This window comes from Leptinotarsa decemlineata, unplaced genomic scaffold, assembly GCF_025532065.1.
Source record: "Leptinotarsa decemlineata unplaced genomic scaffold, Ldec_3_MD MMD2_tig00026299_RagTag_RagTag, whole genome shotgun sequence".
Lineage (NCBI taxonomy): Eukaryota > Metazoa > Arthropoda > Insecta > Coleoptera > Chrysomelidae > Leptinotarsa > Leptinotarsa decemlineata.
Genome location: NW_027412676.1, coordinates 5,199,816 through 5,223,047, shown reverse-complemented (window position 1 = coordinate 5,223,047; position 23,232 = coordinate 5,199,816). Strand labels below are relative to the sequence as shown.

The 23,232-nt window shown below is 34.8% G+C and overlaps 1 protein-coding gene across 2 annotated transcripts in view; it reads left to right on the top strand.

Moving 5' to 3' along the window:
• The window catches only part of Dscam4 (Down syndrome cell adhesion molecule 4), a 585,723-nt gene that overhangs the window by 479,812 nt on the left and 82,679 nt on the right, over positions 1-23,232 (top strand). For both annotated transcript variants that reach the window (XM_074180747.1, XM_074180746.1), the window contains exons 8-9: positions 1,465-1,670; positions 15,668-15,875. In XM_074180747.1, the coding sequence (XP_074036848.1) occupies positions 1,465-1,670; positions 15,668-15,875 (414 nt within the window). The remainder of the gene's footprint in view (positions 1-1,464; positions 1,671-15,667; positions 15,876-23,232) is intronic.

The following is a 23,232-nucleotide window of genomic DNA, read 5'->3' as shown; positions in this document are numbered from 1 at the left end:
CGAGCTTCAGAAAATGATAGTGACATAACGTATAGACATATTGACGTACATATTGACAGACGCATATACACGCGTAAAGAATATGGGAATGATCAGAAAGTACTTATATCACTTCTGTCGAGCGTCCCGAGAAGTACACTTTTGTTTTGAGACTCACGATAGTTCGTTCTTAGGTAGGGAAAGAGAATACTCGCAGTCGAACAATACCTGAGAATTTGGTTGAGTGGGCCTATTCAACCCTCCACACTCGATTAAATAAACCCAGCTTGTTAACGAAGCCAATTAGTTTGTATGGTGAGTAGTCTTTCAGGTCAGATGGAAGGAGTACGGCTCTGCCGAACTTTAAAAACCGGATTCGGTCCCTAGCGGGTCAGGCACAATGTATATGCTCTGCTGTTTCATCATTTTCCAACACACACACACACACACACACTGTCTTCCGAAAGTCCGAGTCTCGGCATATGATGACAGTAACCCGTAAGAAGGCCTGTTAGATATTGTAGTTCATCCCTACTGTGGTCCAACAACTGTTTGGTATCAAGCTTCGAAGTGTGAATAAGCGCCTTAGAGTGAGCCAATCCTGGAAGATTCTGCCAGGAGTCTATAAATCTTTTTGCCATCCACGTGTTGAATGTTTGTTTAGCAAAGCCTAAAGTGATGCCAATGACATGTTGTGGTTTAATGAAGCCGTTGCAATACCCTCCTTTGCAAGGGAGTCAGCAACCTCATTGCCTTCCAGGCCAGAAATCCAGACCAAAGACAATCTGTTGAGTCTTCCTATCGAGGAGAATCGTTTTTGGCAATTTGCCACCAATTTAGACGTTGCTCGGTAGGCGCCAAGAGCTTCCAACGCCGCTTGACTGTCCGAGAATATTTTTATTGTATATATACTCGAAAGTACTATTCTTCGGAGAGAAATAGTTTTCTGTCTTCACTAATCCTACGTAGCTTGGAAAATTTCCACTCAGAAATGTTATCAAGATAACTGGATCTGGATAATGAATGTATTATCAAATATAACTTGGTGGTACATTGTAGAAAACTGGTATCATTCTACGAGGACGTTTCCGTTGTGGATTCATCACCACCGGAAACTGTTCCTTCATGTGTGGTCATGAAAAAAAATCTATGTCATATCCAATCATTCAGTCTATCATACGGGTTAGGTATATTTATCGGGCCAACTGGCCGGGCCCATTGCCATCAGTTATCAAAATGATAAACAATGTGAAACTTTTAGCGAACTCAAACCATTACATGGACATGGAACTCTAAAAAACAAGTGAATTTGTTTTCATACATCCAAACTTAATTCCATTTCCAAACTCTTAACAAATACAGTCTCTATATATGCTTTCATATTTCACCTTATAGTGAACCATTATATAAGTTTAACAAAACCAATCTGTTTTCGTTCATCATTCTAAAGCCATTTTCATAATTAGTCATTGTTTATTTTCACAGGTCAGTACGTTACCATTCAAGATGACGTTATCAGCCACGTGAACATATCCAACATAAAGGCCGAAGACGGTGGAGAATACACGTGTACAGCGCACAACAGCGTCGGCAAAATTTCGCATAGCGCCAGAGTGAACGTTTACGGTCTTCCCTATATTCGAGAAATGTCTAAAATTACTGGGGTAGCTGGATCTAGTCTTATTATCAAGGTAAAAAAATACTCGTAGTTCATAGATATTTTTTCACCATCCCACACACGCTGGTATCAATTTTTTGTGAACTAACAGATTGTATTATATTTTTCTGGTCATAGTTGGAGCCAGTTTTTTGGATTGGATAACCAAAATTATTTTGTATTCATAATTTCGAGTCAGGTAATATTTCCAATAATGATGGTAAATCGTTTGAAATTGAGCAAAAAAACATAGAAGCAAAGTTTCGGAAGAATTTAATTTACATAGTTGCTTACATTAGGTTGTTTCAAAAGTTTCGTCCGTTTGGACTGCTTTGAACTTCGATATCCTAGTGGATACCCATTCAATTAATAATAATAATCGTCTTCCACTTAACCTAAAAAAGTCTCTGCATGGGTATTAAGTAGCATAGCATTAACATAAGTATATGCATACAAGAATGAAGATCAGTGACTGGCGATGACAGAAAACTAAACAAATTATTATTGGTCATGAGTCACTCAAAGAGGGAAAAAAATAGAAGATTGAAGAAGATAGAAAAGCGGAATGGTGAAAAGTTCATCATGTTATTGATTTTGAAGAAGATATAATCTCAGTTTGATTTCAAACTGAGAGGGTGGCAATTTTTTTTAAAGGAATAGCATTGAATACTTTAGCTATCTGAAAGAGCGTTTAAATAACTGGATTGTGAAAATGGGAGGTGCTAAAAAGCCTTTGAATCTGATGTTGATATTATGAACATCAGTTCCAAACGTCACTTTCCTATATATATATATATATATATATATATATATATATATATATATATATATATATATATATATATATATATTTTGACCCGAAAATGATAATTTGGAACTTTTCTGTGTTGATAAAAAGCAGAGTCTATGACTCCGCAGGCTTCTTTGACATCTTCTGGATGAAATTCAATCACAATAAGCGCTATTTTGCCAACATAACGCAAATCTAATGCTTTCGTCAGCATGAAAAATATATGCTAGAGATTCGATGAAGTCGACGAAGGTCATTTTTGCTTGGTCCTGATTGGACTGAGTAAAACAATTAAATTGGAAACAATCAAAAAAATTATTTTTTTCTGAATTTTCTTTTCAAATGTAATGAAACTTGATTTGCTACCTGCTAGAGGATTCACTTTTCATCACACGTGACGATCCGATAATTAAATCGTTTCGGTTGCGCAAAAGCAAAGAAGAACATACCTTGAAACATTAGCTGCATCAATGCTTACAGAAAAAAATCTCTATCGATCAATTTATACCACGACATGGTAGAATATGCAGTGTGTAAAAGCCATATGGAATGAATTTATTATTTTGGTTGTGGTACATAATTTAACAAAATCCGAAACACGTCAAATTTAAATTATAATTCAACATACTTCAACGAAAAAGTGCTACCTCTACCTTAAAACCCCGTCGACTGATAGGTACATCCCCCAAAGTATAGGCATGTGAATTATCGTTTGATAGGTATCTTCCTTCTCTACTCAAAAATGTTACCGCTTTCGAGTTTATCGCCAATAATTAGGAAATAATTAATTATAATCATGTGGTTACCGAAATTCGATAAAATACACTCGAAACATGCAAAATTGCAATATACTCTAAACTTATTTCATGCTGAGGTATCGAAGAAAGTAAGCAAAAACCATAGCAATATTCTTTATAGATGGTTTTTTTTTTAATTAAATAATATTAGTAGCAACGGTAGTTCAAAACTTGTTTTGTATGTTACATCAGTTGTCAGTATTTCAATTCAAGTTCAAAGTTCATTAACTTCAAGTCTGACAAATGGTTAGATTAACGGAAATGCATGAAATAACAGTGTTACAAATGATTAGTTACGGAGATAAAACCCGAACAGGAAGTAGCTCACCTATTTTGGCGATGTGGGGCAGATAAAAAAAAAGCAGCAGCCAATGCAATGAGTGTTGAACTCAAATTAGATGTGGTGCCTGAGTGTAGGAAAAACTCACATACATCGAGTAGATAGGCATTCACAACATTCAATGTTAGCCATACATCGATAGTAAACATTAAAAGAAGATAAAATGCATACCTATGGAATGATACCTACTCAGGAGCGCATGGAAGACGATTCTGATAGAGAACTTATTTTTGTGAGCAAATGATGGGCATATTGGATAAAAATATCATAATTAGAAGACGTTGTTTTCTGATGAGTGTACTTTGTCTCTTAACGGTCATGCTAATCGGAAAAACTGCCGCTACTGATCAACGAAAAATCCTCACTGGATGAGAGAAGAACAAACGTAATAACCTCAAAAGGTTAATGTTTGGACAGGGATTCTAGAAAACCCTTGGTCCCTTTTTCATTGAGGTCAACTTGAATGGCGATAATTATTTGGCACTACTTCAAAATGATGTCATTCCAAATTTACCAAGTTTATATACTGATCCAGAAAACCCTCAAACTCCAGTGAATACGATATGGTTTCAGCAAGATGGAGCACCACTACATTACCAAGTTCATGCCCGGCAATACCTCGATACAACATTTCCCAATCGGTGGATAGGGAGGCGAAGATCGATTAAATAGCCAGCGCCATCACCTGATCTTTCATCATTAGATTTCTTTTTATGGGGATATGTAAAGAGCAATGTGTACAGAAAAAAACCTTCAGATTCGAATGACTTAAAAAATCGAATAACGCTTGCGATTAGGTCGGTCACGCCTGATATGTTGAATAATGTTTAAAGACAGTTTTATTCGAGATTAGGATGTTATCAGGAGGTACGCGCTGAAATTTTGAACATCTACTTCGTTAATATCCATAGTTCGTTTCCGTATTCTACATTTCATTACGTTTTGCATTACATTTCAGTTTTTGAGTGTATTTTATCGAATTTTGGTAACCACATAGTTCAAATTTATTTTTTCTCAATTGTTGCAACAAACTTTAAAACGAATACATTTTGAATGACAAATGAATAGATCTTCCAAACGGTATATCACAAACCTATATGTCACATTCAAAAAATTGGGGGTTGTACCTGTCATTCGAAGGGGGTTGAAGGTGAGGGTGGAATTTTTCCGTTGAAGTATGTCATATTACAATTTAAATTTGACGTGTTTCGGAATTTTGTTAAACTATGTACCATAACCGAAAAATAGTTTATTCCAATTGGCTTTTACACACTGTATGTTAATTGAGATATGGAGCCACAAAAACATATGATTTAAAAACGAACAAAACTTTTGAAACCACCTAATTTTACCACAATAATTTCATTTCATCACAAAAAATCGCAAACTACATCATGGCCCCCAGTTAATAACAATAATGAATCAATTTAACTACTAAATTATCATAAGATTTTCAACACATATATATTTAGTAAAACTTTCATGGTTTCATGTTCCACTCCTTTTTTCATAAATAGACTGTTTCTTTGGCATGATTGCCTCCGCCTAATAATGAGCATTGTCTTGTTTGAAAATATAATTGCATTTTCAATAGTAATAAATATTTTGTGACTTTGGGTATCCAACTCATTAATATTTTTGGTTATTCGTATTCTGGCGAAGTCGGCAAAGTTATTCCTCTCATAAAACCAATATTTTGGTGAAGTTTCTAAGCATTTGAGTTTTGCCGGAGTTGCTTCATAAAAATTTGCAATTTCAATTGAAACAAGTATGGATGAATAAAATAACCCCTTTTGATGAAGGTGTGAACAGAATATTTTCCCCAAAGATTACAAGAAGGTGACAGGAATAGTAGAAATACAAACAAACTACCGTAAAATATTTTCCAGAGATAATAATTTTGAGAAGTGATAATACAGGTAGGACTTCCAACAGGGTATCCTCAGAAAACATAGCACGAAGTTTGGTGACGTCATAAATATGAATACATATGTGTCCTTTTGGATACAATCAATGTTTGAAGGGCTTCAAAATCTGTAGTGGCTATGCGGTGCAAAAATTGCTGTAGGTTGTAATTCACATCAGGTTGTCAACACTTATGTATTTTTTCTGGTGTTGTAGTGAAGTTCTGGATGGTATTGTTTTAATGTTTGCTTATTTTTTAATCATTGAATATTTAACAAAATTCATACAATTCAAAACCTGCAACTCAAGACTAATAAATGAATCCAGCAACACTGTTATGTTTACGCCAAAATTAATGTTTGAAATGCTGTATTCGTTGCGAATATTTCATTCAATAATGGCAGTATATCCCGCTTTTCATAAATCCATACCCTCATCACAGTTGTGAAAACTGAGATTTTATACAACTTTGGAGAAATGGTGAGTCTTTTAATGTACTAATTCAACTGATAAGGTAGATAAGCTCTCGTTTACATATCCTCAACAAAAGAGAATGAACTCCAGAATAAATCCAAGCCATCAATTAAAAAAATTATACAATTGATATGATATGCAAGAAAGATATGAGATTAACCTATACCGGGTGATTCTACAGTGGCTCACCCCTATAACTTTTTATTATTGGAGATAGAAAAATGAAATTTGGGGTTTGTGTGTTATAGTTTCATTTACATTTTTGCCACATTTACTTGCTTTGCCGTACTTCCGGCTTGACCGGAAATACCCCAACTTTCGATCTTTTAATGGAACATCCTATATATGTTTACTTATTTCGATAGAGAACGACATTCTGAATCCAAAAATACTTCACTTGTCAATATTTGACAAATAAAATCATTTTCATTCCAATTTTCATTTTTTGATCTAGAATGCCATGGATCATGTAAATCGCTTCATTCTTGATCAAATAACATGGGAAAACTATGATTTTGAGGCTTATGACTTCACAGTCGTTTTAAGAAATATTTCACTGTCGAAAATATGAACTTTTCCAGTTAACTTAATTTTTTCAAATGGAATGGGGGTGGCTCATCGGTTTTTTGTGAAAGATCATTTCCTTACAAATAATACGATGCCGCACACTTTCACTTCATTTGCTATATTTTCCTGAATAATTGCAAGAAAGTCGCAAATTAGTCCATTAAAGTTATAAATTTTCAAAATGGCCTCCTCCTTGATCACGGCAAAATTTAACTTTTTCAATTGTTGCCCGCATCACATTGATTAGTTGTTCCTCATTGATATTCTGGAATACTACCCTTACTTTATGCTCTTCAAGAGTAGCTGATGTTGTATTGTAAACCTGCTTTTTAATTATTCCTCAGAGAAAAAACTCTAGCCGAATGAGATCTGGTGATCTAGAATATGAAAAAGCAATAATACATTTATGTAAAAATATGACACTGAATAGGTACATAAGTGCCAATCCACTTTTCGCTCTTGAAAATTTCCTTTTTGCATCAAATGTATATTTGTTCGAGACCAGTACCTTTTATTATTCCTATTGAACATACCCATGTTGGTGAATCGGGTTTCATCTGAATAAATAATTGTAATTGGTAAACGTATAGCTTTTCTGTATTTAGTCAAAAACCAGTTGCAATAAGTCAATCTTCGGTTGTGATCATTATCGTGAAGATATTGGTGTAGTTGGTACTTGAATGATCGATAATTATATTTGTGAAGAATTATCCAAACAGACGAATAACTTATATCACACTCAGAAACAATTTGGCGAATTGACACCGTACAATTCACTTCAACATAGGCCAGCACGTCTACTTCTTTTTCTACACTGACGATGAAGTAAAAACATACAGAATATACAAAAAAAGTGAGGTGAATGAACGGAGTGTCAGCTAAGCTGTTTTTGAACTCATCCTTAGAGAAAAAAATGAAATTTGAAATGAATAAAAGAAAATTATAGTACATACAGACAATTTCAAAAAAAGATTATTATTCAGTCACCAAATCTTTTGTGTAAACGCATGAGCCACGGCCAGCATGAGGAAAGTGAACTACTCAAATAAATGCTCCTTTGAGTTTTTTTTCAAAGTTTTTCAACGTGTAGGATCTGAATTCACTGGGCAGTAGATTGTAGAATTTAGCTGTGTTGTATGAGAAGCTGCGATTAAAAAACAGAAGACCTGTGTTCAGAAATGACCAGCACCGATCTCTTTCTAGTGGAAAAGTTATTAATATCAGAGAAAGAATTCAATTATTTCATTAATTAATGTGGCATTCCGGTTTTCAAGACTGTGGTCGTTTGTGAGTAGGTGCAGTGTCCTGAGTTTCTCTAGTTGCAGCCAACCTGATTCTTTCATGACCGTTGATATGTGGTCGTATTTTCGAATGCCAAAAGAAAAACGAAGGCCACTGTTTCAGATTCGTTGAAGACGAAGGGAATCAGATTGAAGTAATGCAGGGCCATAAATGCTATCGCAATATGAAACTTTCGAAATGATTAGCGCTTCACATAATTTTAATTTGAGTTGTTTGGTGAGTAAGTCGCGATTTGGAAACAGTTGCCTTAAGATGTTAAAGGACGTTTGAATCAAATGGCTAACGTGTTTTGTAAAGCGCAGTTCAGAATCGAGCTAAAGGCCTAGGTTCTTTGCTTCAGTTACAAAAGGCAGAACGTCACTATTTGTATGAATATAAAGACTGTCTTTAGAAATATCTCGCAATATTTTCGGTTCAAAGATCATTACTGCTGACTTTTTAAAGTTCATTTTCAGTTTATGAGCTGATGAAATATCAAAGATGGTCTGTAGATCACGATCAATGAGGTTTTGAGCGGAACCATTATCAAGGAACTGAAAAGAGAAGGACAGTTGAGTATCATCTGAGTAATGGTAAATGTTGCATTTTTCTACCGACTGATAGAAGTCACAAATATACAGGCTGAATGGTAAAGGACCAAGAATTGATACTTGAGGAACACCTTCAGTTACAGGCAGACTCTCTGAGCTGATACTGTCCACCATAACTCTCTGAGTTCGGTTGGATGGATAAGTAATTTCTAACCAGAAACAGCGCATTCATAGAAAAACCGAAGAAGCTGAGTTTGACGCACATGACGTCTAGTCAAGAGTTTCGAAGGCTTTACTGTAGTCCAGAAGTATCAAACAAGTTAATTTACTTTCATCTACTTCTTTGGCATTTCTTTCTGATTTATTTCTCATTTTTTTTCCAGTTTTGGAAAACAATGCCGAGTGGGATGGCGACAATTACGGAACCTCTTAATATAAATTTGAGCTGCATCAGTTGCATTCTTTTTTGTTTCTACATAAATAAGCAATATGTCAATTTTCTCGTTTCTAGTATAATTTGCCATATCTGATTATAAACTACACAACAGATATATGTTTAAAAGTGACAGTATATTCATTAGCCTATTTGTTTAGGCAGTCCTAGCAACAGCTAGGATTGCTCAGCAATGTAGCAATGTGTGGCATCAAATCATTCGTGAGAAAATGATTTTTCACAAGCCATCCGCTTTCCATTTGAAAAAATCAAGTTAACTGGAAAAATTCTTATATGAGACTGTGAAATAATTCTTAAAATGACTGTGAAGTCATAAGCCTCAAAGTCGCAGTGTTCCCATGTAACTTCATTGATAATGAAGCGATTTACACGATCCATGGCATTCTAGATCAAAAAATTAAAATTGGAACAAAAATGATTTCATTCGTCGAATATTGACAAATGAAGTATTGTTGGATTTGGAATGTTATTCTCGACCGAAATAAGTAGAAATATATACGATTTAAAAATCGAAAGTTGGGGTAATTTCCGGTCAAGCCGGAAGTACAGCAAAGCAAGTAAATATGTCAAAAAATGTAAATTGAACTATAATACATAACCCTCAAATTTCGTTTTTTTATCTCTAATAATGAAAAAGTTATAGGGGTGAGCCACCTTAGAGAATCACCCGCTATAGATTAAGAAGAATAAAATGTGTAACTTGATGTTGACATAAGTATTTCTGAAAAAAATAAATATGATTCATATAAAATAGGTGTCGAGATCCGCCGAACTGAAAAAAAAGATAATTTTAATCACAACATATTTTTGCATTAACAAAACAGGGTCAAAAATTCAATAATTGAATTGTTCATGATATGTGGTATCTTAGAGCTTCAATCAGTCACAGTAACCACAAGAGTTCGTAGTCAAGCGTCAGTTTCAAAATTCAGATGCTAATGAAGTAACTACAAACTCAAATATTGGAGCGGTGGCGAAGTACTGCTTGAATAAAGTACAGAGTGTGCCAAATCGGACAATTTGAAAGGGAAACTCCAAACTAAATAGATGAAAACTGATGGCTATGTCTGGTGGTCAAATTTCATGAAAAATTTGGTGGTGAAAACCACATATCGATATCTCTCAATTTTTCTGAGTTACAACATGTTTTTTGAAAATTTGCATTTTCGAAGAGTTGCTATAACTTTTTTCTTGTCAGAAGCGTTTCATTTCTATGGAAAAATTTCGAAAATATTTCTTTTCAAAAGATATATCAATGGTTATTGATACAGGGTGTTCCTTAAACACATGCTAATATTTAAGGAGGTAATTCTTAGACCCATTTTAAGAAAAAAACTTTCTATGGACGTATGTCCTAAACGCCTTAACTTTTGAGATACAGGGTGGCAAAATTTTCAAAAATAATCAGTTTTTTAATAATAACTGAGATAATTTTGTAGACATCTTTGGCATATTTGGTACATATGTTCCATGCCTCAAGGCGCATTTTCTGATGTACACAAATTTGTATTTTTTCAAACAGTGGCATCCCTACGGGTTTCGCAATGAATATTTTTGGGGAAAAAGTACTACGCCAAAGCTTTCTTTTCAAAATAAAATCATTTTTAAAATCCTCATTCATTTTTGAGAAAATTTGATCTCCTGGTATTTCTTTGTCCGACGCATTATTTTCACTCAAACAAATAAAAATCAACAGAAAGCAAATTAAGAAATTAGATCAATTCTAAAATGAATGAGAATCTGAAAATTGCTTCATAACGCATTACCAATTCCCTAATAATATTTGAAAACATAATCTGCAAAAAAATAAATTTTTCACAAAAACGAGTTTTATTTTATTTTGTGACAGTAAGTCTAAACGAATAACACAAATTTGTTAATTAGTAATAATACCAAAACTGATTATAAAAATTGTTGAAAGTGGCCACCTGCACTTAGTATGCATGCTTCCGCCCTTCTACGCATGGAATTACGCACCCGTTCAAATATTCCCGGCGTATTTCGTATAGTTTCACACGAGGCAACTATTCGCTCTCTTAAATCTTCTAAAGTATTAACGGGAGTTTTATACACAAGAGTTTTAAGGTGACCCCATAAAAAAAAATCTAAACTGTTGAGATCGGGGAATCTTGCTGGCCATTGCTGAGGTCCTCCGCGACCTAGTCAAGGATTAGGATAAACTGTATTTAAATGGTTTCGGACAACTACACTGAAATGAGCAGGTGCGCCATCGTGCATGCACCATATTCGATTCCTTAACGCAAGTGGCACATCTTCCAATAACCCAGGTTAGTCTTCTTCGAGAAAGTGTAAATAAAAACGACCATCAAGGCGTCCTGGTAGAAAAAATGGGCCTATTAGATGATCACCTATAATTCCCGCCCATACATTAACCGAAAATTGGTGTTGTTAATGGGTTTCGGTTATTGCACGGGGATTTTCTTCAGCCCACACATGATTGTTATGGAAATTTTGAATGGCATTCCGAGAAAAATTTGCTTCGTCTGTGTACAAAATTTGTGTCTCAAATTGCGGATTTACTGTAATACTTTGTAGATACCACTGACTGAAGTTCACACGCTGTGGAAAACCTCTGGGGAGTAATGCCTGCACTCTTGAAATATGGTATGGGTATAACAAAAAATCAACCAAAATACGCCAAACAATTTAATGACAAATATTCAGAGTTCTAGCGATCTTCCTCGTACTCGTCTCAGGATGTTCCTCGATTTCTTGCAGCACCGCTTCCTCTATTTCAGGAGTTCTTACTACACGAAGTCTACCTTCCGGAGTCCCTTTCTTGAAACTACCAGTTTCCCCAAGTCGACGATGAATATTTGAAAAGGTTCGGCTCTCTGGTAAGGCACGATTAGGATATCTTTCCTGATAAATGCGCCTGGCTTCTGTTGCATTACCATCGGCAAGGCCATATACGTAATGCATTTGCGCCATTTCCGCATTTACTGATATTCAGAAAAACAGCGGACTACCAAAATAACTTCAATAACACTTCAAAATCAATCAAAACGCGCTGTGACAGTTTTTAACACCAACACCTTACTTTAAACCAACATCAATATTAGCTACTGACGTTTGTACATACATAGAATTCGTTTTTTATTGCTATGGTGGGTACGCTGTTTTTTCTGCTTTCAATCTTTGAAAGAAATCACATATCGACAAACTCCATATTTTCAAGAGGTGCAGTAAATAAATTCTGCTACACGTCATTTATTCCAGGATAACTTAATTTATGTTTTCAAAAATTATTAAGCGGTGCTGCGTTATGACGTAATTTTAATTGAGAACAGTGCATCTGACAACAAACAAATACCTTTTAGATCCTCAATTATTTTGCAAAAAATCTGATCTCTTAGTTTGCTTTCAGTCGATGCACGATACCGCAACAGATTTTTAAGGAATGTATCCTTAAGTAAAGCGATTTTTAATTTTTTGAGCAAAAACCTTGCGTCGGACAAAGAAAACCTAGTAAATCAAATGTGCTCAAAAATGTATGGAGATTTTAAAAATAATTTTTAATTCAAGATTAAACAGTGGCGTAGTATTTTTTTCGCCAAAAATATACATTTCAAAACTCGTACGTACGCCACTGGCAGAGAAAATTAAGAAAATTGTACATCATGGCATGGAACATATGTACCAAATATGCCAAAGATGTCTACAAAATTATCTCACTTATTATTAAAAAACTGATTATTTTTAAAAACTTTGCCACCCTGTATCTCAAAAGTTAAGACGTTTAGGACATACGTCCATAGGACGTTTTTTCCTTAAAATGGGTCTAAGAATTACCTCCTTAAATATTAGCATGTGTTTAAGGAATACCCTGTATATTTCTATATATTTCACTAAAGCTTAAAATTACCTTTCCAAAAATGTAGTACACTTGGTATTTTGTTAGAGTTACCTTCGAAATGAGTTTTTATATGTAGACTTTGAAACGCACACTTTGATGAAGTAGACTTTGGTCGATGCGGCAATAAAACAGAATGCAAATCTTTACTGGTAGCTGTCAAATTTTGATTTAAGTAGTATAGATGCTCTTCAATTAGTGGTTTTGATTCAATTTTCAAACACATTCGCAATGACGTAAGAGAATTATGAAAAATGGGATCAGATAGTCTGTTTTATACAAACCTAAGAAAATGCAGAAGAAGCAAGATCACTTGAGATATTCAGAGAGAAGACAACCTTTTAGAGACATTTTCGCAAGATTGCGACACAACGCAAATTTGACAATATCAACAAGTCTACCAAAAACTAACGTTGCGAAAATTTTGAAAAATTACAAATTCAATCCATACAGGATTAGAAGAGTTCATCAACTCAGACCAGGAGATTTTGAATGCCGCATTGCTTTTTGCCAGTGGTTTCTGGAAAGTTGTAAACAAGTTTGTGATTTTTTGGTAAATTATATTTGGACAGAAGAAGCTTATGTGAGCAGTGCCGGCATTTTCAACAGCTACAATTCTTTACTTGGGCACAACAATCCTCATTCTAATGTGGAGTAGAGAAGTCAAAGTGTGTAGGCACTGGAGGAATGGATACTCCGGGAGAAGGCAATATTGAGAGCAGATAGTTATTGGTTCACAGATGGATCGAAAACACCATCCGATTCTGGTACAGGTGTTTTAGTCGCAGACCCAAGACAGAGATATCAACCTGCCTACGAACCTATGCGACTGTGGAAATTTACGTTATTCAATTGTGTGCGGAGAGATTGGAAGAATCCAACCTCATACACGAGTCAATAAAAATATTATCGGACAGTCAAGCGGCGTTGGAAGCTCTTGGCACCTACCGAGTAACGTCTGAATTGGTAACAAATGGCCAAAAATAACTCTCCTCCATAGAAAGACTTACCAGATAGTTTCCGCTCTGGATTCCAAGCCATACTGGCCTGGTAGATAATGAGGCTGCTGACTTCGTTGCAAAGGAAGGTGCTGCAAGCAGCTTCATCGGACCAGAACCTGTTACTGGCATCGCTTCAGGCTTTTCCAAACAAAGATTGATCGCCTAGATGGCAAGAAAATTCATGGACAGGATTGGCTCACTCCAAGGCGTTTATTCGCCTTTCGAAGCTTGATACCAAACAGTTGTTGGACTAATATAGAAATGAACTACGATGTCTAACAGGCCTTCTTACAGGTCACAGTCATTTGAATCATCATATGCAGACAGTGTATGTCACTTCTGTTTGGAAAATGATAAAACAGCAGAGCACATAATTTGTGCCTGCCCCGCTAGGGACCCAATTAGGTTTTTAAAGTTCGGTAGAGTAGTACTCTCACCATCCGACCTGAAAGACCACACACCATATAAACTAATCGGCTTCGTTAAGAAGCTGGATTTATTTGGTCGAGTGTGAATAGGTGTGAGCTACAATAAACCCTTGCGGGTTGCGGTGGAGGGTCGAATAGACTCACTCACTTTGGACCTAACCTAACATAACCTATTGAGTTGAAAAATTCGTAAAAAACGTTGAAACGTTCAGAAAACTTGTCGCCTGTATGTAAAGGAATCTGGTAGACAGTTCAAACACCTCTGAAGAACAATATTCCATTATTTGTTCTTTATCATTATTGTTATCAGTTTCATTGAAACTATGCGTTTCAATTGCTGCTGTTAAAAGGTTTCTCAACATTTGATAGCTACCACTGAACAATTTATTTCTGTTTTATCGCCGTGTCTTCCAAAGCCTTCTTGATTAAAGTGTGCGTTTCAAAGTCTAGATGAGAAAACTTAAAAGCTCTTCATTTCAAAGATGACTCCAGCAAAACATCAAATGTGCTACATTTTCGGAAAGGAATTTTAAATCCTATTGAAATGAGCAAACATCTACAGGGGGTCTTATTGAAAAAATAGTTTTCTATCAATAACTATTGATATCTCATTCGAAAAAGTTTTTCATACCACTGAATATTACGTATAAACTGCTTTGGAAGTGTTCTCATTGAAATAATAGGTTTTTGGCAGGAAAAATTTGAAAATGTACATTTTCGAAAAACATGCTGTAACTCAGAAACGATGATGGATATCGATATGCGGTTTCCATCATTAAGTTTTTCATTGAAATTTACTCTTAGACACATTTATCAGTAATCATCTATCTATTTCCCTTTGAAAGTGTCCAATTTTTGCCACTTTGTACAATTAGTTCAAGTGAGGAAATAATATTTCTTAAATCAGTGAACAGATAATGGAATGAACTAAAGAAAGCCATCCTGAAATATTGTATTCAGTTGAAATTTTATTGTTTATTCATGCGTAGTTATCGCTTACTGAATATATTCAGTGAACTGATGAAAAATGTGTATCACATGACTTCATTAATAATAAATGGTCAATTTCAAGAATTATTTTATACTGTTGGAAAAGTATTTGATCAAAGTATTGAATTTTTGACTTCTATCAAATAAACTATTGATGATTTCTCTTTAGAATTAAAAGAACCCATGCAGACAGACAGATAGATAAAATCCATTGAATGATTCTTCAGCCACCATATAATATCAGATCATTGCAACAGGTATCACGAGACCAAAATATTGTCTTGAAGGGAATAAAAGAAGTACATTTGAATGTTCATCCAAATATTTGTCTGAATTTATGAAAAGTGGGACGCCCTGTATTTTTTTTTGTTAGAAATGTAGGTACCTTTCCGGTAGTTAGTTTTCTTGTACAATGAAACTGCAATAAATTCACGCCAATAAAGCGATCGCTTAAAAAGCCATCATAGAAAGCAAACAATCTAAAAAGTACTAGTTCTGGGGCCCCAGTCTGCACCTACAATCCCCCAAACGGCAATTCACATCGAATTCACCATTAACTTTTTCTGTTCTCCAACAAAGTGCCCGGTAGCTGGATATCCCATCGAAACCATCACGTGGGAACGAGAGGGACAAATTCTGCCGACGATCCGACGGCAAAGAGTGTACGCTAATGGCACCCTGGTGGTAGAACAGACGCAAAGGAAAGAAGACGCGGGCACGTACACGTGTCAAGCGCAGAACCGGCAGAGAAACACGGCCAGGAGGGACGTCGAGGTTCAAGTCATAGGTAAAGTTATTAGCGTTCTACATGTACAGAGCTTGTTCGTTGTGTGTTCGGAATAAAGTTCGGAGCGTGTTTTTGTTAGAGCCGCAATTTCAGGAAGTTGTATAAAGTCGATCATCGTTAATATCTAGGTAGAAAATATGATTATCGGTATTGAATATTACTGGAATTTTTTCCCAACACCTAATCGTTATTTTTAACACCTCGACACGTGGTGAAAGAGGAAGATTAGTCTTCCTCTTTGATGACGATCACTTGATGATCGAAACACGTGTCGAGGTGTTAAAAATAACGATCTGGTGTTGGGAAAAAACTCCAGTAATATTCATTACTACACCAAAGGTTCATAAATTATCGGTATTTTTTGGGATAGTTTCAACTCAACGTTGATTCAGCTACAAACAATACAGATACACAATGAATCCTGAAGAAAATCATCTTTTGAAAATTACCTCTACCGAAAAAGAACTAAGACACGATCTGACCAAACTTCAGATGGAGTTTTTGTTAAAGCATTAGTTTGAGAAATTTGTTTATAATAGGTCGGTAATAGGTCGTAGCTCTTGTGAATTATTTAAGACGGTTTAACTCTCAAGAGACACAGTTGGACACAATACAGATAAAGAGCTATTTTATTAGTTTCTATTTTATCCACTTCAAAGTAGTCACCCTCAGATATAATACATTTGTGCTAGCGTTGTTTCCAATCCTTGAAGTAGTTCCGATATGCACTTATTGGTATGTCCTTTAGTTCTCTCAGCGATACGGTTTTCATTTCCACAACAGGAACGGAAAAAAGTTGCAGGGGGACGAATCTGATAAATACAGTGGATGAGGTGGATATGATTACGGTATTGTTTTTGTCCAAAATATTATGATTGAGAGAGCAGGTGCATTCTCGTGATGTAAATGCCACGAATTGTTTTTTCACAATGCCGGACATTTTCTTAGCATTTGTTCTCGCAAGCGGCGCATCACTTCAAGATAATAGTTTTTGGTAACCGTACGATCATGTGACAAAAACTGATGCACTACTCTACGGTAATGGGAGAAAAAATTGAGCAAAATCTTGACATTTGACCGATCTTGGCTCTCCTGGGCTCTTTCATCGGGACTTTGGCCATTTGGGAACGAATTCTGCTGCCACACGCTTCATGCAAAAAATTCCCAAAAAAGTTGCATGGCATGAGACAACTCATGTGCCAAAATCCTCAGCAACTTCTCTAATAGTGATTCGATGATTCCTGATAACAATTTTCTTTACTTTCTCAACATCTACAAGGTGGCTCAAAAAAGTGTGACATATCAAAGTTGTGTTTTTTCGGATGCAAAAATAATATGATTTCATATAAGATATTATGTACCTAACTATAACCGTTCTCGAGTTATTGATTTTTTTCATGAAAATGTTAGGACTATAAATTTTGGACTATTGATTTCGATAAAACCCATTTCTCAATATTATACATGTTCAAAGAACACGGTCATTTTTTATAAATTTAATAAAATATAACTTTGTTATTTTCAAATTTTTTTTCTGGTCAATTTTTTGGTTTGAACAACATAAAATTCACTAGTTCGGACTTCCATTGTCTGATATATAAAATGATTTGAAATCCCTGAAACAACTAAAAAAGAAGAATTAAAAATGAATAGCTGAAAATAACAATTATATTAGGGAAAATTAACCTAAAATGAAAGAATAGTGAAATAAAATACAAGTAACAAAAATACGATTGAACGAAAAATGAAAAGTAAAGTATAAAAATCACAAAGAAATAAAATGAAAATAAAAATAAATAGTTAAGAGAATCCAAGCCACGTTAGTTCACGACGTTTCGATTGTTATTATCTACAAGAGATAACTCATCTCCGGATGAGTTATCTCTTCAGGTCAGTTATCTCTCGTTTCATTTTGGAGACCTCTATACCTAACCTGAATAGTTTTTCAGATATTGGCTTTTTCAAATAGTACCAAGGTTTCATTTCAATGCATTTTTTCAATCGAGATAACCCTGAAGCGATATTTGCTTGATTCACTCACAGAATTCTTATTGATAGTTGTAACACTTATCTTCATCGAAAATATTTACTGCTCACTAAAATGAAAATTATCATTCACATGTTGTGGAATTGACTGCGGTGGTAGTGCGCCCGACTCACGATCGGAAGATCGTGGGTTCGATTGAACCCACGATTCGATTGAAGCTGGAATGATTCTCCAACCGTGTTAGGAATCACACGTTGAAAGGTAAGACCCTTACCTTAGCTCCCACACGTTCTCAACTTTTGAAAGTTGTCGTTCGTATGGGGGTGACAGCTGATTATCGAAAAAACAGATTTTGAACAGATTTTTTTAAACATTCATATTTTAACAGTAGTTCATTGAACCGACTTTACAAATTTTTTTTATTACTCAATTGAAGAAACAAATGTATTCAATTTATAGTAGACACTCGAAATGATGACCATCTTATTGAATATGAAGATTCACTCTCTCTATTCAATAACATTTGAGGAGTCACTCTTCGAAAAGCAGCCTTTATTCTCTCCTCCGTTTCCAGTGTAGTTGGAAGAGTATCGTAAACCTCATTCTTCAAGTACTCCCATAGGAAAAAATCGAGGCAAATCAAATCTGGTGATCTCACTGACCAATTTTGTGGTCCTTCCCTACCAATACATTCATTAGACAAACACATATTCAAAAACTGTCTGACACTGAATTTGAAGAGCTCCATCCAATTGTAACCACATCCGTTGTCTGACATTCAGCGGCATATTCTCCAGAAGCTCAGGCAGATCATTTCGTGAAAATTGTAAAAATAATCGGCCATTCAAGTTTCCATCTGAAATATATGGTTCTATAACTTGTGTACCTAAAATTCCTCAAACAGACCATCTATTCTGGTGATCCAGAGTGAGGAAAAAATGAGGATTCATATCACTATGATAATGGAAGTTGTGTCTGTTCACTGAGCCATTGAAGTAGATTCATCAGAAAATAAAATGAAAGCCAAGAATGTTCATCCTCCTTGGTGATCACCATTATTGAACTTGTTTTCCTAAAAACCAAGAAAGAATTATTATTGATGTATATGTAAGGTAATATGCTTCATGTGATCATAATTGAACAGGTACCTTAGGTAGAGGTTCAAGTAATTTTTGGAGGTAGTCTCAATTATGGTTACCTGTAGTATATAAATATTAGTGTATGCAAATCACTTGATAAAGCTACTGTGCTAGCGAAACTCGATGTGATATATTTTTCAAATAAAGTTTGTGAGGTGTAGTTTTTGTCCGAAATTATAAAAAAGTGATAATGATTTTTGAACATCCTGTATAATATTGAGAAACGGAGTATATCAAAATCAATAGCCCAGAACCCCTTTCATGCTTGTGCAGAATTCGAAGGAATGATTTCGACACATTCCGATGTTATTTTATTTTCCAACTGTACCTAACATTTTCAAAGAAAAATCAATAACTCGACAACGGTTATAGTTAGGTATATAGTTCCTGGTATGAAATCATATGATTTTTTTCCTAGCCTATTCAAAAGTGTAACGAAATACAGGGGGTTCTATTTGAAAAAACACAACTTCGATATGTCACACTTTTTGAGCCACCTTGTAGACTCCATAATAATTTCTATTTGCAGCCTAAATGCATATACACATAATTAAATGTGATGATCATCGCAAACATTCTAATATTCGAACAACAGTCTATCGAAGTTAGCTTTCATAATGACCAATGGATACGAAAGTTTCTCAATGTCATAACAATGTATCAGAAAATATAACCATTAACAGCTTTGTCCAGAGTAGACAAACACTGTCATAGATATGATTCTACTTTGGGGTTACGGAATTCTATGTATCCAATGTATTAGCATTTACCCAACCTAGTATATCTAATATATTAAAGACAACAAGTTGAGAAAACTGAAAAAAGTGATATTTCATTTCAAAACTTTCTCAAGATGCACTCAATTTCTCATAACTGAATATTTGATAATCATTGTGAACAGTTCCACCCAAACCATTCGTTGGGAATGCTGAAGTTGACATCATCCGTGAGGGAGAGATTTCAATAAAAAATTTCGTAGACAAAGAGTAAATATTTTTCTCTAAGTCATATTATTCATCTTATACTCAATATCACATGAGTCGTCCCAGACTACCAGTCAGTAATATCTCTCAAATATCGCATTTTTTCAACACTATTTCCACAATAGGTATTTTGAGAACATTTTTTAAATACTTTCAAAACTAACTGAAACGTATACTAATAAAGTAGCTGTTAGATGATCAGTTATATCGGTGATCCACATATTCTCCTCATACTGAAAAATAAGGCATCAAATGAACAATAATTGAACAGATTTTTTTTTAATATGAAATTCATACTCAGTAAACTTGAGGTATTTAAATATTCAATGAACCTTCACATGGGATGAGGAGCATCAAGTTGAATTGGGAAATATGATCAATATATCATTCAATAAGCATAATATCCCAATATCAATTTTATATTGATGTCTACTCTGTATTTTTATAGAACCGTTTAGCAAATATTGGTGAATGCGCTATGGTCATTCAGAATATAACTTTAATGTACTGGCTACCTAGTTATGAATTTTTCATTAAATATGGCTATTTTGATTGTAAACATCCGGGATCAGAAATAAATTGAAATAATCTATCAGTTTGAAATAGTTTCAGTTCACCGAAAATTTGCCGTAAGAGTTTCATTTCAAATAGAACAACAAATTGCATTCCAGTAAAAACGAGCCACCCTGAATCAGTTATTTGATATCGAATATTACTGGAGTTTTTTCCCAACACCAAATCGCTATTTTTAACATCTCGACACGTGTTTCGATCACCAAGTGCTCATCTTCAAGAGGAAGATTAAACTAGAAACTATCGCGAAGCTAACGCTATTTATGCTATATTGATATACCCTACAGATGAACCCTACAGGTGTACTATCGCGAAGCTAACGCTATTTATGCTATATAGATATACTCTACAGGTAAACCCTACAAGTGTACCACAGGTGTAGGGTTCATCTATAGGGTATATCTATATAGCATGAATAGCGTTAGCTTCGCGATAGTTCTTCCTCTTGAAGATGATCGCTTGGTGATCGAAACACGTGTCGAGGTGTTAAAAATAGCGATTTGGTGTTGGGAAAAAACTCCAGTAATATTCATTACTACACCAAAGGTTCCAAAAAGTGCATCATAAGTATTTGATATTGAGTTCGTAAAAATTCCGTGAACGCGTCATTTTCAGTTCTTAAGGGAATTGACTTTCACGTTGTTTAGTCACTCTCTCCTCTCAACGACCCACATGTCAAAAATTTCAAATGAGAATAATATTCGAGTTTTTGAAAGATGTTCAGTTCTGTGTCCAACTATCTAATATTTTCAACATCACAACGATAAGAAATGTAAAAAAAATAATTACCTAAGTTTGTATTTAATTCCGAACTAGAAAGTGAAACTGAACAGGAAAAATTTACTCGAATGTTTGAATTGACTTCCATCAACTTGCATACAATAGTATGAACGAGTTTCAATTCCCTGCTTCACATTCTCAAGAATATCAGATGTTGGCCGCCTACAACACTGCATTATGTAAATAACTTATTCAAAAAAATTATCAAAGAAGCAAAATTTTCAAAGAACGCAATGTTTAAGCTACTATCATTATTGGGGTTTAAAAATCCCCACCTTGTCTCAGGGACACAAAAATGTCGGATAAGAGAACTCAAATTCAAAACAATATTGCTGGGTATGTGATACGGTAGTCCAAAGATGTCACATGTAAAATGTTAGATGAACATGACGAAAAGGAGAGAGTCTGGTATTACTAGAATGGTGCTTTATCTCATAATACAGAAATCACTCGTAGGGGGACCACAGCTTGTTAACGGAAACTTCAATCTGTGATTGAGAAGTCAGTTATAAAAATAAGTTAACTAGTTTAGTGATCAAATGAGACAGGTTAGTTGTTTTTTTAATTCAATTCTGTTACTCAACCAACCTTTCTTTAAAAATATAAGATTTAGTATAACCAAAGTGACCACACCTTCCAACATTGACTGCATTGACACTCGCTTTTGTATTTTTATGAATCCCTGATAATGTGATGTACTGTTTATGAAATTTCAAATATTGGATGAAGGCGTTCCAGTGGACGGAAAAAAACAATTGTGAATTTAATATGACGTTCCTCTCAGAGGGATTTTCAAGGATTCATTCTGTTTTCAATTCCAGGATCTGCTGTATAATTGAATCTGAACAAAAACTATTCCCAAGAGCTTCCAGAATGCTAAGCGAGTCGCAGAATAATAGTTATTATTCTGCGACTCAGATTAGATTATTTTTCAGAAAACTTAGGGTTCACTAAGTTGGGTTTCTGCAATATCACAACTAGCCTAGATTAACAACGTCTCGTGATGAGTTGCAAAGGCTCTTTCAATCCTTACTTCCCAAGGAGATACATACATCTTCCTTCATGATCATTTTTCATTTTCTATGAATTTATGGAACGAGTGATATCCAAAGAGCCTATTCTTGAACCGATGTTTGAGCCTTGTGCGCCTTGTTTGAGCTAGGTTGTGAAGTGATTGTGAAGATATTGCTACGCAATAGTTCCAAAAACGTATATTTTTTCTCAAATCTAGTACCTTCAAATGCTTTTTGATAGAGCCATATGTAAATCTCTAAAGCTAATCGAAGTGCAGCAAATTGTATGGTATATGATATTATGAGTGTTGATTTGAGAGCATATAAATTAACGATGTTTTCATAATCCATTTTGAAAAAAATAAGGGTTCTAGAAATATTGAGCCACTCTGAATCCTCACCTTCGCATCGAATACAGCAGCACCTATTTATTTCATTCCCATATATTATTTGATAGGCATCGCACCGAACTGAGTTGATCATACATCTAAATGGAATATTTTATATTTGTGGCTCCTATGTCAACTTGGAGGCAAAATTTACATCTAGAAAGCTAACTTTGGTATTCGAGTATTGTGAGAGTTTCACATAACAGTTTACAAACCCGCTTCACGCTACACAATAGCTTCTTCGAGCGTTGTACTACTATTCGAAAATGCTTGAGGTAGCTATTATTTTGTAAGACACGGTATGTGAGCTATCCAGTGAAAATGTATAATATTATAAATGTGAATGTTTGTGAGGATGGATGTATGTTTGTATGTTCATGACTTTTTCACGCCTAAACAAATGAACGAATTCAGATGAAATTTCACATAAATACAGAATAACATGTATGCTTTTTTTGAGAACAAAACACAAGCACAACAAGAAACTTTTCAA